The sequence below is a fragment of the Centroberyx gerrardi genome, chromosome 19 (genome assembly GCF_048128805.1).
Source record: "Centroberyx gerrardi isolate f3 chromosome 19, fCenGer3.hap1.cur.20231027, whole genome shotgun sequence".
Lineage (NCBI taxonomy): Eukaryota > Metazoa > Chordata > Actinopteri > Beryciformes > Berycidae > Centroberyx > Centroberyx gerrardi.
In genome coordinates this window covers 13,671,572-13,685,118 of record NC_136015.1, presented here as the reverse complement: position 1 = coordinate 13,685,118, position 13,547 = coordinate 13,671,572, and the positions used below count along the sequence as shown (strand labels likewise).

The following is a 13,547-nucleotide window of genomic DNA, read 5'->3' as shown; positions in this document are numbered from 1 at the left end:
TTTTTTTCATTTAATTTTAAAATGTTTATAACTTTCAATGCATTGAGGCTGAGAGAAAAATCACGCGAAAGAACACCCCATCTTTTCGACTGAACACTGAGGAAAAAACACAAGCCCTTGGTGGACACTGTCTAAATCATTGATGTGTAGAATTCTACTTCATAAATATACTGTGTGTGTGTGTGTGTGTGTGTGTGTAGGTGTAACTCATTCATGGGGAACTCAGCGGTGCAGAAGAAGCCCCAGTCGAAGCCCAAGAAGCCCCACCTGTCAGGCCACAAGGGGGGCAGCAGCTCCCGAGAGCCCCAGCCCAAAAGACTGGAGGAGGTTTACACCGCACTCAAACAGGGCCTGGAGTGAGTAGCCCACACACTGATATACAATGATATACACTTATATACACACACTAAATATAGACCCACACACACACCTAGGCACGCTGGTTATTATCCAGCTCCACACAGTCACAAGAAAAAGGCTTTACACTGCTCCTTTTTTGTGAAAATGCATTTGCATGTACAGCACACTGTAACAGCCCTGATTAATGATACTTATGCATATACATATACATACATACATATTTCTACATGTATAGCAAATATGTTCATGCTGAAACTGATACTTATATTCATATGTACTTATAGCTTTTTACACCTAAATATGCAACACATTTTTATGTAAGTAATTGAGACTTTTAGTAACATCTGTGAGTAAAAACTGTAAGCAAATCCATAAACGTTCATAATCCATTTCTTTCCCACACTTCCCACTTTTACAGTCAACTTAATGTGTTGAAACTTTCGGCAGCATATGTTTACACAACCCCTACATAACTGTTTATATCCTGCGTTTATTGATTTGTTTTTTATTTTTTCCATTATTTTTTTTATTGCTTCATTTTATATTCTAGTTGTGTACATATACTCTATTTCCTTTTCCCTGCTGAATGCTATTACTTTTGCTGCTGCAATGATCCAATTTCCCCACGGGGATCAATAAAGTTTCATCTTATCTACTTGTGTAAAACCTTCAGTTTCTTCCCCCCTCCCTCCCTCCCTGCAGTGAGTACCTGGAAGTGCACCAGACGGAGCTGGACAAACTCACCTCTCTGATGAAGGACATGAAGAGGAACTCTCGCCTGGTGAGAAATGACATCAACACCAAACACATGCCAATCACATTGAAGTCCTCCTCCCTCGCCTCCATCTCAAAGGCCATTGGATGAGAAGGTCCGAGGGGGAGGAACCTCGGATTGTCTCCTCCAATGAGTGGTTCAGAGGGAGAAATGGTATAGATCCAAACATTTAATAGCTGTTGTTGTACAGCATAGTGTACAGGCAGCTTGGATTGGTGAAATCAGTCTCCGTCAGGCGTTATTGATACCTACCTGTTCCTCATGGATCCATGTGTTTGAAAGCAGTAAGAACAAGTGTTTTGGAAGCTCGGCTCACTTTTCACATCTCAGCTCTGTTTCATTGTCATTCAAATGATAATACATCAAGTTTAGCTTCATGAATTCACAGATGGCAAGCACATTTTGACACACACACACACACACACACACACACACACACACACACACTGTCAATGCTGCCACGGGAGTGAGTTTTTAATAGGATTCTTTTTTTTCTTCTGATGCCAGACAACTGCAATCTGCTTTGCATTACTTAAGCCAACCTCAGCTGTGCTGTCCGTCTGTAGTAACCACGTGTGTGTGTGTGTGTGTTTTCTCTCCAGGGAGTGCTGTACGATCTCGACAAGGTGAGTTGATGGAGGGGAGGGCCCACTGTAACAACCGCTCTAAGTTTGGTGTGTGTTTTTCGGGGGAATCTTTGAAGTAGGAAAAGAGCGAAGCGAGGGAGAGAGAGAAATAATGCAGGGAAAGGGATGAAAAAGAGAAACATGTAAAAGAGGGAGAAAATGTGGGATGGGAAAGGAGGAGAGACAGATTGAGAGAAGGTGGGAGATGCTGAAAAACAGTCTTCTGTATATATAGTATAGTTTACAACTATATTACATATACCTCTATATATAAACCCCTGTACCCACCAAACGTACCACACTAACTTTTTGTGCTCTCTCTGTCTTCCTGCAGCAAATCAAAACCATTGAGCGGTACATGAGACGTCTGGAGTTTCACATGAGCAAGGTAGGTGCTGATGTGACAGAATATTTTCTAGGATTGATACCCGGCGATGCTGTTTTTTATTTTTATTTTTATTTTAGTCAGTCTCCACATCAGGCAGATGGTTGGAGCGTTGCTTTCTGAGGTTTTCTGTGTATCTGTGCTGAACCTGGGGAGAGCAGCCAGCGTGTGCCAGGTTGATGGTTTCAGATGTTTTCTCAGCTTCTCCTTCAGCCCCTCCACATCCCAGCAGCGCCTCAGACATTTTTCCATACAGAAACCACAATACTGGCACATATTTTGCCTCTTTTAACCTGTCGTTCTGATAGGCCCGAGGGTATAATTTACCTACTTGTGTTTCTGTAATTGTTTCTCACTTCCTAGTTGTTGCATGTTGAGTTGTCAGGTTAGGTTGCAGTATTAAGCAATGCTCCACTGACTTGTTGTTGGCAACCGCAAGGATTTATGTTGCCAGGTTAGGGTGGTATTCCTGTTTTTCTCTGGTTAGAGGGTGCTAATGTACTGCATGGAAAAAGCGTTACCCATTTTGATGGTTGAGGCACAACTTCCCCACCAAGGTTGCCAGATAGGGTAACTTGTTTTCCATATCCTCCTTTGTAGTCTCTGTCCCCAGTTGCCAGTCGGGGAACTTAATCCCCTATCAAGGTTGCAAGGCTAGGTGACTTTTCTCCCACATCCCCCTTTGTAGTCTCGTATTGGTCTCCCTTGCTGTGCGTCAAATCAGACGTGACAGCAGGCAATCAGGACACACGCGCCCAAACAACAGCGCCGTTCCAAAGGTAACCATGGTTACCCGAAGACGGAGCCTTTGAAGTCCTGCGGAGCTCCGAGGAGCCATCTATTGGGTGACATTAACCCTTTATACACAGGCATACTGTACCCACGTATACACACACACACTTACTCAGCGGCAAGAAAAAGTAACCTTCAGATGTTCAGGCACACACACATAAACACATGGCTGCACAGACGCAAGACAAAACGGCAATCACCGGACAGACTCTCACCTAGTGTTGAAGCTGACAGTGAATGTAGGTCAAGGCAGTTAGCAGGGAGCGATTGACCGGGCCATTGAAGATGAGAAGATGAGAGGAGGAGATGGAGGGAGACAGAAAAAGAAACAGAAAGTGGAGAGAAAGAGAAAGAAACTAGAGAGAAACGAGGTCTGAGATGAGGATAATTTGGAAAGAGCTAGGCTTGTCTGGGACACGCAGGAAATGTGTCTGCATGCGTGTTCCACTTAGACTTTGATAACCAGGAAAAAACGGAGGCAGATTCAATACTTGTTCTGTCTTGTGAGGTTCTCGCATGATGCAGTTAAAACAAACACACTCTGAAACACACACACAGACACACACACACAGTCTTTTCTCCTTAACATCCAACATCTTCTGAACCAGACGAGTGCTCTTCTGTTCTTTCTAGGTCTGTGCAAAAATAGATTTGAATGGAGTTGTAAATATTGAACTAGTCAGAGAGTGATTTATTTATCTTGCCAGGCAGTTAAAAAGCCTCACAAGAGAAAACATGACTAAAGAGTGAGATAAATCAAGCGCTCCCTGTGTTCTTTCCAAGTGTTCTAAATATATTCAGCGACTCTTTTGCCAAGGTCTTGTCTTTTCATCGACTGTCGATGAAAAGAGTTTAAATAAATTCTCATGGCTTTGCTTCAGGTAACCACAGGCTTTACTGATTCTTGGTCATTATTAGAATCCAAAACTTTTATGCTTTTTGTCTGTGGCTGATTTTTGTTTTTCTGATAGTCAGCTTGCTGACTCTTTCCCAACGAAAGTATGACTCTCTGAAACTGGATGCAACTTTATTTTCTTAACCTCAACCTGAAATGTAATTGTGAAACAGCTGGGTTTCATAGGAACAGTGAACATGCCTCTGTGACACATCTTTATTGTAATTTATTCAAAGTATAAAGTGAAATAGGGCAGAGGAAAATGCATGTTGGTCTGAATGTATGAATTAAACCAAAGCAGTGCTGAGCTGGTGCCAAGTCGGACTAGCAGCCCCAGCTGCCCATCGCCTGCCATTGAAAACACACACGCGCACACACACACACACGCACACACGCACAGGGCAGGGCAGGTCCATTTTCCAAACCCCGGCATCAGCAGATAGCTATCAAGTGAGATCAATCGTAGAATGTCCAACTAAGAGAATCGGCCAACCACAAAAGCATTGAGGTCAGGAAATTAAACAAGACACACACACACACACACACACACACACACACACGCACACACAGAGAGAGACAGAGAGGGGGAGAGAGCTGGCCTCATCCCCATAAAGAGAGGCGATAGTTACAATAAAACCAAGGCATTGTGCTGCCGTGGTGTTCCGGTTGTTGGTGTTTCTTTTTGATGCAGTTTTAAAACGTATCTACCCAATTATCTGTTTTTACACCGTCGTCACTTCCAGACACACAAGAGTGTATCTGTGAATCAGAGTGACCAACTGTGTTTGTGGGTCGTGTGTTGGGAGGGTGTGTGTGTGTGTGTCTGTGTGCCTGGTGGGGTTACTACACAGCCTGCAGCGCACCGACACGCAGGCCACTACCCCCCCAGACATGTTTACAGGAAGTAGGGCAGGGCAAAACAGGAAGTGAGCGTTGTTAGGAGGCAGGTGGCGCTGATAGGACGGCTGGAGAGGAGGAAGAGGAGGAGCCATCATCACCTCTTCATTTTATCATTTGTACCAGCGACTATCTCTGAGTGATAAGCACTTCAGAGACAAAAGATGCTGCCTCAATAGAGGGATATAAATAGGCTGGGTTTTGATCTCTGTGTGTGTGTGTATGTGTGTGTGTGTATGTGAGTTGTTTCTGCTAATGTCTTTTGGGTTAGACTATTATTATAGACTCACTGGCAAACTTTATCTGGGCAAAACAGCAATGAACTCTTTGTGATACCCGTGTTTGTTTAGGAATATGTTTTATTATATTCTGGTCTGGACCCCTAGAGTGCATGACATGGATAGAAAATAAATCAATGTTATATTTGAAAAGGTACATGTGTGTAAATGCATGATAATTGATCAGTGTTTTCATTAAATCAACTAAGTTACATACATTCTATATCAAATATCATAGATTGTAAACAAAACCAAAAGTCAAACAAATAAGACTGGAAAGAGGAAAAGGAAGCAGATCCACTCCATCCCATCGCCCCCCCAGGACAATCATGTTCCCCACAATGTATCAAATGATAAGTACAAGAGAACATCCAGTATTCAGCAGCTGGTAGTCATATAGTAAGTGTGTGTGTGTGTGTGTGTGTCTTTGTCAGTGTTTTCGCTCAGGCGTAGGTGTGTCTCTTTGTGCGGGACAGCTGCCGTGAGGGACGACTTAACAATCATCTATCAGCAAGTTGTTAGTGTGTGTGGGTGTGTGTGTGTGTGTGTGTGTGTGTGTGTGTCTCACATCAGCCTGGTCTTTTGTTCCTGTTTGTGCTGCTGGTTGCCTGCAGATGTCCAAGGTGTAATTGGCACACATGGAGGGAGCAGGTGGCACAATACAACCCCTATGATGTTGTCCTGCATGGAGAAGGGTCTACGGTGTGTGTGTGTGTGTGTGTGTGTGTGTGTGTGTGTGTGTGTGTGTGTGTGTGTGCGCATTGGTCACTGGTGTCAGCAGGGCATCATTAAAGAGATGAGTGACAGAGATTGAAGGTGAGAAGTGCGACAGCCAGGCACCTCCTATTCCCCTGAGTGTGTGTGTGTGTGTGTGTTTACCATGTGCCAAATTCAGTCAAAAAAGAGTGTGAATATTTTGCATGTGATTATTTTTAATATAGGGGCTTTTTGCTTTCCCCCTTCCCTCGAATGCTAATCTTGCCACCAATGCAGGCACACACACACACACACACACACACACACAGTTCCCCAGAGAGGGGCCTGTGTGTTTGATGCTGTTTGATGTGGCCCGCCTGTTTTAATCTCCTTATAATCACTCTGCCCCTGGCGGAAAGTGTGTGTGTGTGTGTGTGTGTGTGCGTCATTATCCTACGATCCAGGATAATGGCCATATCTTAAGAGGATTCCCTCCATATCCTAAAGATTCTCCGCTCACATCCAAAATCCCTCAGTTTAAAGTCAGATATAGAGCAGATACAGAAGCAATCCTTTAAAACTCCCAGTGATACCTGGTGAAAACACCACAGTTACCACCAGCACCTGCATCAAACTATCAAACAAACATTATTAGTTCATATTTGTACAAGGTGGGCTTTAAATACAAAAAAATCTGTGCTAAAATGGGCATTTCATCCATAATAAATTTGAACACTAGGGCGTCATTGATTCCCCAACAAAGATTTTCCCATAATCCCTCACTGGGGCTTTGAGCCAGGCCGTTTTTATCATCCCACTGAGCTGTAATTAACACAAGGATTCAGGAGGACTTCATTTAGAGGACATATTTAAATTTAGCATCTCTCACCATGTGTCAGACTGTTTACAGCAGCGTGACATTATTTACATGTTACTCCAGGTTTGTTTTTCAGTGAAATGACCCTTTAAAGGAGCATATTGGTGTCTCATACTTATGACATTATGAAGGCTCTCATTCCAAAATCATGGAATAATGTAAAAGTGTCCATTTTGGGTGAAAAGTCAATATTTAGTGTTACTTTTCATGCCAGGAATCATTATGTCATTTTACGTGTCACATTTGTCAAATGATGGATATTTCATTTTGGAATGAAATTGTTCATATAGAAAGTCACTGCTAACTACTGGAGAAAAATTCTGATGCTGGCACAGTCATTTGACAAAAAAGATAACACCCATTAATTATGTTTGGAAGGATATTTACAGTGTGTATTTACTCGCTAGTTAGTCAACAAAAGCACCAAATGGTAGGATGATCCATGCTTCTCAAGCCTGATTTATGGCGTAGCGGTGGTGGTGTCTTTTGTTTGCAAATGTTACTGGGTGGCCTGGTTAGATCCATCTGAACAAGCTCTTCCTAAAAAAGACAAAAGACAGACAGGATTAAATACACAGTCAGGAAAATCTCCACAGGGGGCGTATGCCAGGCTCTTTGTGTATATATATGTGTGTGTGTGTGTGTGCGTGTGTGTGTGTGTGTGTGTGTGAGAGGGTCTGACACGTGACATGTGTTTGCATCAGCTGCTCTCTCTTTCTATGTGTGTGTGTGTGTGTGTCTCCAGGGGAGGGTGTTAGCTGTACCATCAGCCCACAGCATGTGTTGTTTCCTCTTTCTGTTGCCCAAGCTGTCCTCTCCTCGAGTGTGTGTGTGTGTGTGTGTCTGTATGTGTGTGTGTGTATATACGCACCTGCATGGGTGCAATTTTCTACATCTGCCTGTGTTACGGTTTGTATCTTTTTCTGTGTGTGTGTGTGTGTGTGTGTTGCTGTCCATGTTTCATTTCCTGGGGTGAAATGGCCCCAGGCGCAGCAATATGCTGATGGCTGTTCTCTGGAGTGGGGCTTGGCTGACCTTCAGAAGGACATTTCCTTGAAGGCAACATAAGGCCATTGTAATTAAGGACAGAAAATGGCCTAATTAGTCGATAATGATGTGATTACTGATTGCTTGACAAGAACTATGGCCATTCATAACGCCCAATTTATAGAGGCCCACTTTTATTAGGAGGCACATCATTTTCTTTATGTGAATAACTCATTGAGATACATTTGAGTACCACAACATAATATGTCTTAGCCCAATCGGTGCCAACAGTTCACTTGGCCAAATAAGTGTTTCTCTGGCATGCAGTTTCCCCTCAGCCTCATCACTAACCAAAATTTTAAAATAGTTCAATTGCATTGCTCAAGTTTTCCCTTGTTTCTTTGTAAACAAACATTTTTAAAAGCTGTCTGTTGTTGGTCCTGTGCCAACCCCATAGCAATCAGGAGAGCTGAGAATAACAGTTGTGGTTTGGGGGGCATTTTACAGCTGGCAGCACTCAGCTGCTGCAGCCCCACCACACACCACAGGCAGACAGGCAGACAGGCAGACAGACAGACAGGCAGACAGACAGGCAGACAGGCAGACAGACAGACAGACAGACAGGCAGGCAGACAGACAGACAGGCAGACAGGCAGACAGGCAGACAGGCAGACAGACAGACAGGCAGACAGGCAGACAGGCAGACAGGCAGACAGACAGACAGACAGACAGGCAGACAGACAGACAGACAGACAGGCAGACAGACAGACAGACAGACAGGCAGGCAGACAGACAGACAGGCAGACAGACAGACAGACAGACAGACAGACAGGCAGGCAGACAGACAGACAGGCAGACAGACAGACAGACAGACAGACAGGCAGACAGGCAGGCAGGCAGACAGGCAGGCAGGCAGGCAGACAGGCAGGCAGGCAGGCAGGGCCGGGTTCCAGTCAGGGGAGTGGAGAGGGTCGGGCAGCCTGGCATGGTTTAGCTGGGCTAGGCCGGTTTGAGCTGGAGTCGGTGGGATGGGGGGAATGGCACATTTTTGTATGTGTCTGTGGGTGTGTGGTTATGTGAGTGTGTGTGTGTGTGTGTGTGCTGTACTCACAACCACAAAGGTTATTATCACATCATAAGGCTACATCTCTAGCCAGTACGCCTTCACCCATCTTCCATATAGGAATATCCCATAGTAAACCGCATAGGAATATCCCATCATAAAACACAGTGCCGTTTCTCTTGCTAACACACCTCTTTTATCGTCAAACCTCTCATACACACATGCATGAGTGTGCCCACCCACCACAGCATAAGCATGTTTTCCATACACATATAATATACAAGCACTCTCACAAATATGGTCTCAGTATACTGTTAAAACATATACACACACACACAAACACTCAGTGTAACTGTTAAGACGGCAGGAGCCAGAATGGCCCATTTCCTCCCGCTTCTCCCTAATGAGCGCCATAAAGAGCGGGAGGCATCAATATTTCAGCGCTCTCGTCAGGCAAGCCGGAATATTTCCCTTTGATGAGGCTCACCAGAGGTGTTTGGTTTTGCCCGGCTGCCACTCCAGTGTGTGTAAAGTCAAGAGGACAGAAAATTAGACAGACGAGACGCTGAAATTCTGGATTATTGGTAGATTGTGACTCAGCAAACGTGCCTCTTTGGTTCTGCCAGCTAAGGAAAGTTGGTGGAAAGTTGATCTAATTTGAATTCATTTTTGGTGCTTGTTTGATGTAGAGTTGATTCTGATGCAAAGACAACTTGAGGTTCGGCTGATTTGGGACTATTTTTGTGTCGAGGTTGACACTAACACGTAATAATATAAAAATAAACTTTATTCCTAGCACTTTTCAAAGAGTTACAAAGTGCTTTATAGGTGATAAAACAATAAAAAACAAAAACAAACACAGTAAACAAACTGAAATGTCAGACATTAATATCCTTTAAAAGTTGACGTTGCCGAAAGCTCTTCAAGCAGAACATTTTGTGCCCACCCACCTTGGGTTTTATAGAAAATTGAATTTCTCACAGTCTCATAGCACTATTACCACTATGGTCACAACATTATCTTATTGTGTTGTGATGATTTCATTCCAGCCGAGTCTCCTAAATTTCAGCGCACAGTACGAGAGCAGAATTGCGATGGAATTGTTCCCGCTCCCTGTGGGTTTTGGGTTAGATGGTGCTGGCAGTGCAAACTGAACTCAGGCAGCCGTCTCCAAATGAGCTCTAAACGCCGTCTGTTGTTCCCCCGCTATGGGAGCGTCCCACCGGGGTCGGAGACTGGGACGGCGCAGACGCCCGCCACTGGAGGCTGCGCTTCCACTGCTCTGCTGCATGCATGTGGATCCAATCTATCAGCTCAGTCCTCTCTCCTCCTCACCTTCTCTGTGTGCCTCCCTCCTTCTGCCCCTCTCTCTCTCTCTCTCTCTCTCTCTCTCTCTCTCTCTCTCTCTCTCTCTCTCTCTCTCTCTCTCTCTCTCTCTCTCTCTCTCTCTCTCTCTCTCTCTCTCTCTCTCTCTCTCTCTCTCTCTTCTCATTCCCCCAGTCTCCCTTTGTTATTCCACTTTTCCACTTCGCCTCATTCGCTCTACCTTTCAATCAGTGTTTCATTGTGTATTTGCCCTCAGTTTCTCTCCTCCCTGTCCTGTTTTCACCTTTCATCCCCCCCCCCCTCCCTCTCCCTCCCTCCTCTTCTTGCCAGCCTCTTCTCCCTTCCTTCTTTCTTCTCTCCAGACGCACGTCACAGGATTATCCTATCTAATATCTCAGTGAATCTCAGTCGGTGTATGCCTGCTTACTTCTAAATGAATGAGTCTGAACATCGTGCGGGTCGTCTCAGCCTCTCGGCCAGGCTCTCCTTTTACGCTGCAGTCTGGGTCGGGGTTCAGTTAGAGTCAGGTCTTTGTTCTCGTTGAAAACCAGTAGACAAAGGTAATATCGGTGCCGAGTCAGCGAGCCCTGAACACCTACAGTACTTACGAGCCTGAAGTTGGGTTGGATATAGGGCATCTCTGAGTGAATTCCATTGAGATGTGGGCACACCCAGAATAATTTAGATGGCACATTGGTAGATGTGGAAGTTTGTTTCTTGCCCTGGGTTGTTTTGATGTGATGTATGGAGGGTCTCACACTTCAAAGCTTGCTTCACTGGCTTGATTAGTGCAGAAGTTTCTCTCTCTCTCATGGGTGTGTGCGTGTGTTTGTGCACTTATGAATGTGAAAGTTTGCATGTGTAGGAATGCATGCTTCTCCTTGTGTGTGTGTGTGTGTGTGTGTGTGTGTGAAAGAAAGAGAGAGGGGAGTAAGTGAGAGAGAGAGAGAGAGAGAGAGGAGGCTCCTGTATCAAAGTTTGAGGCAGTAACCGTGTGTGTGTGTGTGTGTGTTCAGGTGGACGAGCTGTACGAGGCCTTCTGCATCCAGAGCCGTCTGAGGGAAGGAGCCAGCCGGATGAAGCAGGCCTTCTCCTCCTCTCCCTCCACCAAGGGAACCAAGGAGAGCATCGCCGAGGTCAACCGCCGCTACAAGGAATACACCGAGGTACTGATGCAGAGCTAAATTATTATAGTTTGGGATTTTTCATTACTTTTTATTTTTGTGTAGTTGTCAATTTTTATTTCAATTTCAGTTTCATTTTAGTTAGTTTTCAGTGTAGTTTCAGTTCTAGTTTTAGTATTTTTGGTTTGTGATATTTCATATATAAGGTATAATGATAGACGTTCAGAACAGGTATTTTGTATATCTTTGCAACAGGTGTTATGTAATACAAACAATAAATCATAAATTATTTTTAAATGTTGTTTACGTGAATTTGTCAATTAGCGTTCAGTATATCCAAAAACTAATCTAAACATTGGTAAACAGACATTTACTCGTAACACTTGAAAACACAGACAATACACTTAAATACATGACACACTCGCGCACACTGCTTACACTGTGATTTGTGGACACAGACATGTAAAGACACACACTTAGAGAATGGCCTTTAACTCCCCCATATGTAAACCACACACACACACACACACACACACACACACACACACACACCTGTCATCACCAGCCTTTAGGCCTTAGGCCGGCCATGCTGCTTCCACTCCGGTTGAGTTTTGACTGGCTTCGTCAAAGTCTGTAGCGATGACTTGATTGTTATTGTCCCTCTTGTCTCGTGTGACTAAGTGCTGTTTACCTGACCGTGCTTGTGTCTCTCTCCTGTCCAGAACATGAGCACGTTCGAGAGCGAACTGGAGAACCTGCTGGGGGAGTTCCACATCAAAATGAAAGGTGAGATTGGAAGGAGAATTGTTCAGAGGAAAATATAACTCGAGAAACTAATTCACACACAGATTTTTGAAAAGAAAAAGCATCAATTCTCTAATGTTTAAAAGAATGTTTTGGTGAACAGAGGCACTGAAAACAGCAGCAGTCTGATGATGAAATACCCAGCATTTTATTAATCATCATATTCACCCAGTACTAATCAGTTAATATATTGGATATTCAGAGCATGTCCACACTCTGATTACGAGATCATCACTGTGTGGAGGGATGGATTAGTTTATAGAGATCCATCCTGTAACAGAACAGTCACAGGTTTGGTCTCTGCCACAGCCAGTATGTCCATCAAAAGCCGCCCCTACCTTGTCACTCAGTGTAAGTCACTCTGGATTAGAGTGACAGCTAAACACTAACAGGCTTGCTTGACTCAGAATGATTAGCCATGACTAGCGTAAGGTGCTTAACCCACATCATATCAGGTTCTTCTTTCTGCCCCATTTCCTCTCTGAATATGTTTCCATCTGTTTCCTCTCTCTCTCTCTCTCTCTCTCCCAGGTCTGGCGGGCTTTGCAAGGCTCTGTCCTGGAGACCAGTATGAGGTGAGTTGGTTTCCCTTTTTATAACTGTGTCATCAGGAAAACTTTCACAGGAACTTTAAAACAGCTTTACATTCAGGTTGGCATCCATCTGTGAAATTTTACAACAGAATTCAGATGAGTTTCATGCATCAGGACATATATATCGAAAGAGCAATTAACATTTTCAATTAAAATAAGAAAAAACAAAATTGGAATTTTGAGGTTTCCAAGTGACTGTAATTGTGACCGAGATACAAAATGACTCCATCTTGCCCAACATTATACAAACATTTTCACTCCTCTTGAGTTTCCTCAAGGCTATCGAAGTTTCTTTTATTCTTTCTCTGGTCTCTGACTCACTTCTCTTGTTCTCTCACTCCCCTGCCTTCTCGTTTCTCTCCTCCCTCCTTCAGATCTTCATGCGGTACGGGCGCCAGCGGTGGAAGTTGAAGGGGAAGATTGAAGTGAACTCCAGACAGAGTTGGGATGGAGAGGAGATGGTCTTCATGCCCCTCATCACTGACCTCATCAACATCAAGGTACTGACACTGCTGTGCTGTGGAAAACCTGGACACCCTAACTTTGTGCCAAGAGCCTTGTGTAGATTATGTTCTAACTGCAGTGTAAAAGAAACGGCAAGGTACAACACATGAGCAGTGAGTTTTCATCATCAGGGCGGATTGCATAAATTCACTCATATTCTCATTACATTATATGCCATAGCCTTAATTCATATACTGCACTAGATCAAGACCACATTGTCCTCATCTCATTCTTCTTCCAAGGTAGCTGTATGATTGAGATGACTGGCCTCTGGATGGTGCTGTTTGATTATAAAAGGCCTTGCTATAATGTCCAGATATGTCGCCCTGACTTGACCTCTGACCTCTGAGTCCAGTGCAAACCTCACCACTGACCTGACCTTATTTACTCTCCCCTGAACTCCGTCTGACTTACTATCTATAATCAAGAGCTATGACTTAATTGAAATCCTGAGCGGTGGAAGTAAACGACTCTGCAACAGTCGGCTAACTTGTGCATTGCTGTCAGAGGAACTGGAATGATCCTTTTCTAGACCTGAATCTAAAAAAGACCTTTATCGACCGTG

General features: G+C 44.1%; 1 protein-coding gene across 2 annotated transcripts in view; it reads left to right on the top strand.

The window, feature by feature from the left end:
* Positions 1-13,547, top strand: part of ripor2 (RHO family interacting cell polarization regulator 2) — a 57,837-nt gene that overhangs the window by 34,033 nt on the left and 10,257 nt on the right. For both annotated transcript variants that reach the window (XM_071901569.2, XM_078290150.1), the window contains exons 3-10: positions 201-356; positions 1,063-1,141; positions 1,738-1,761; positions 2,096-2,149; positions 10,974-11,123; positions 11,804-11,867; positions 12,417-12,460; positions 12,853-12,978. In XM_071901569.2, coding sequence (XP_071757670.1) covers positions 201-356; positions 1,063-1,141; positions 1,738-1,761; positions 2,096-2,149; positions 10,974-11,123; positions 11,804-11,867; positions 12,417-12,460; positions 12,853-12,978 — 697 coding nt within the window. The remainder of the gene's footprint in view (positions 1-200; positions 357-1,062; positions 1,142-1,737; positions 1,762-2,095; positions 2,150-10,973; positions 11,124-11,803; positions 11,868-12,416; positions 12,461-12,852; positions 12,979-13,547) is intronic.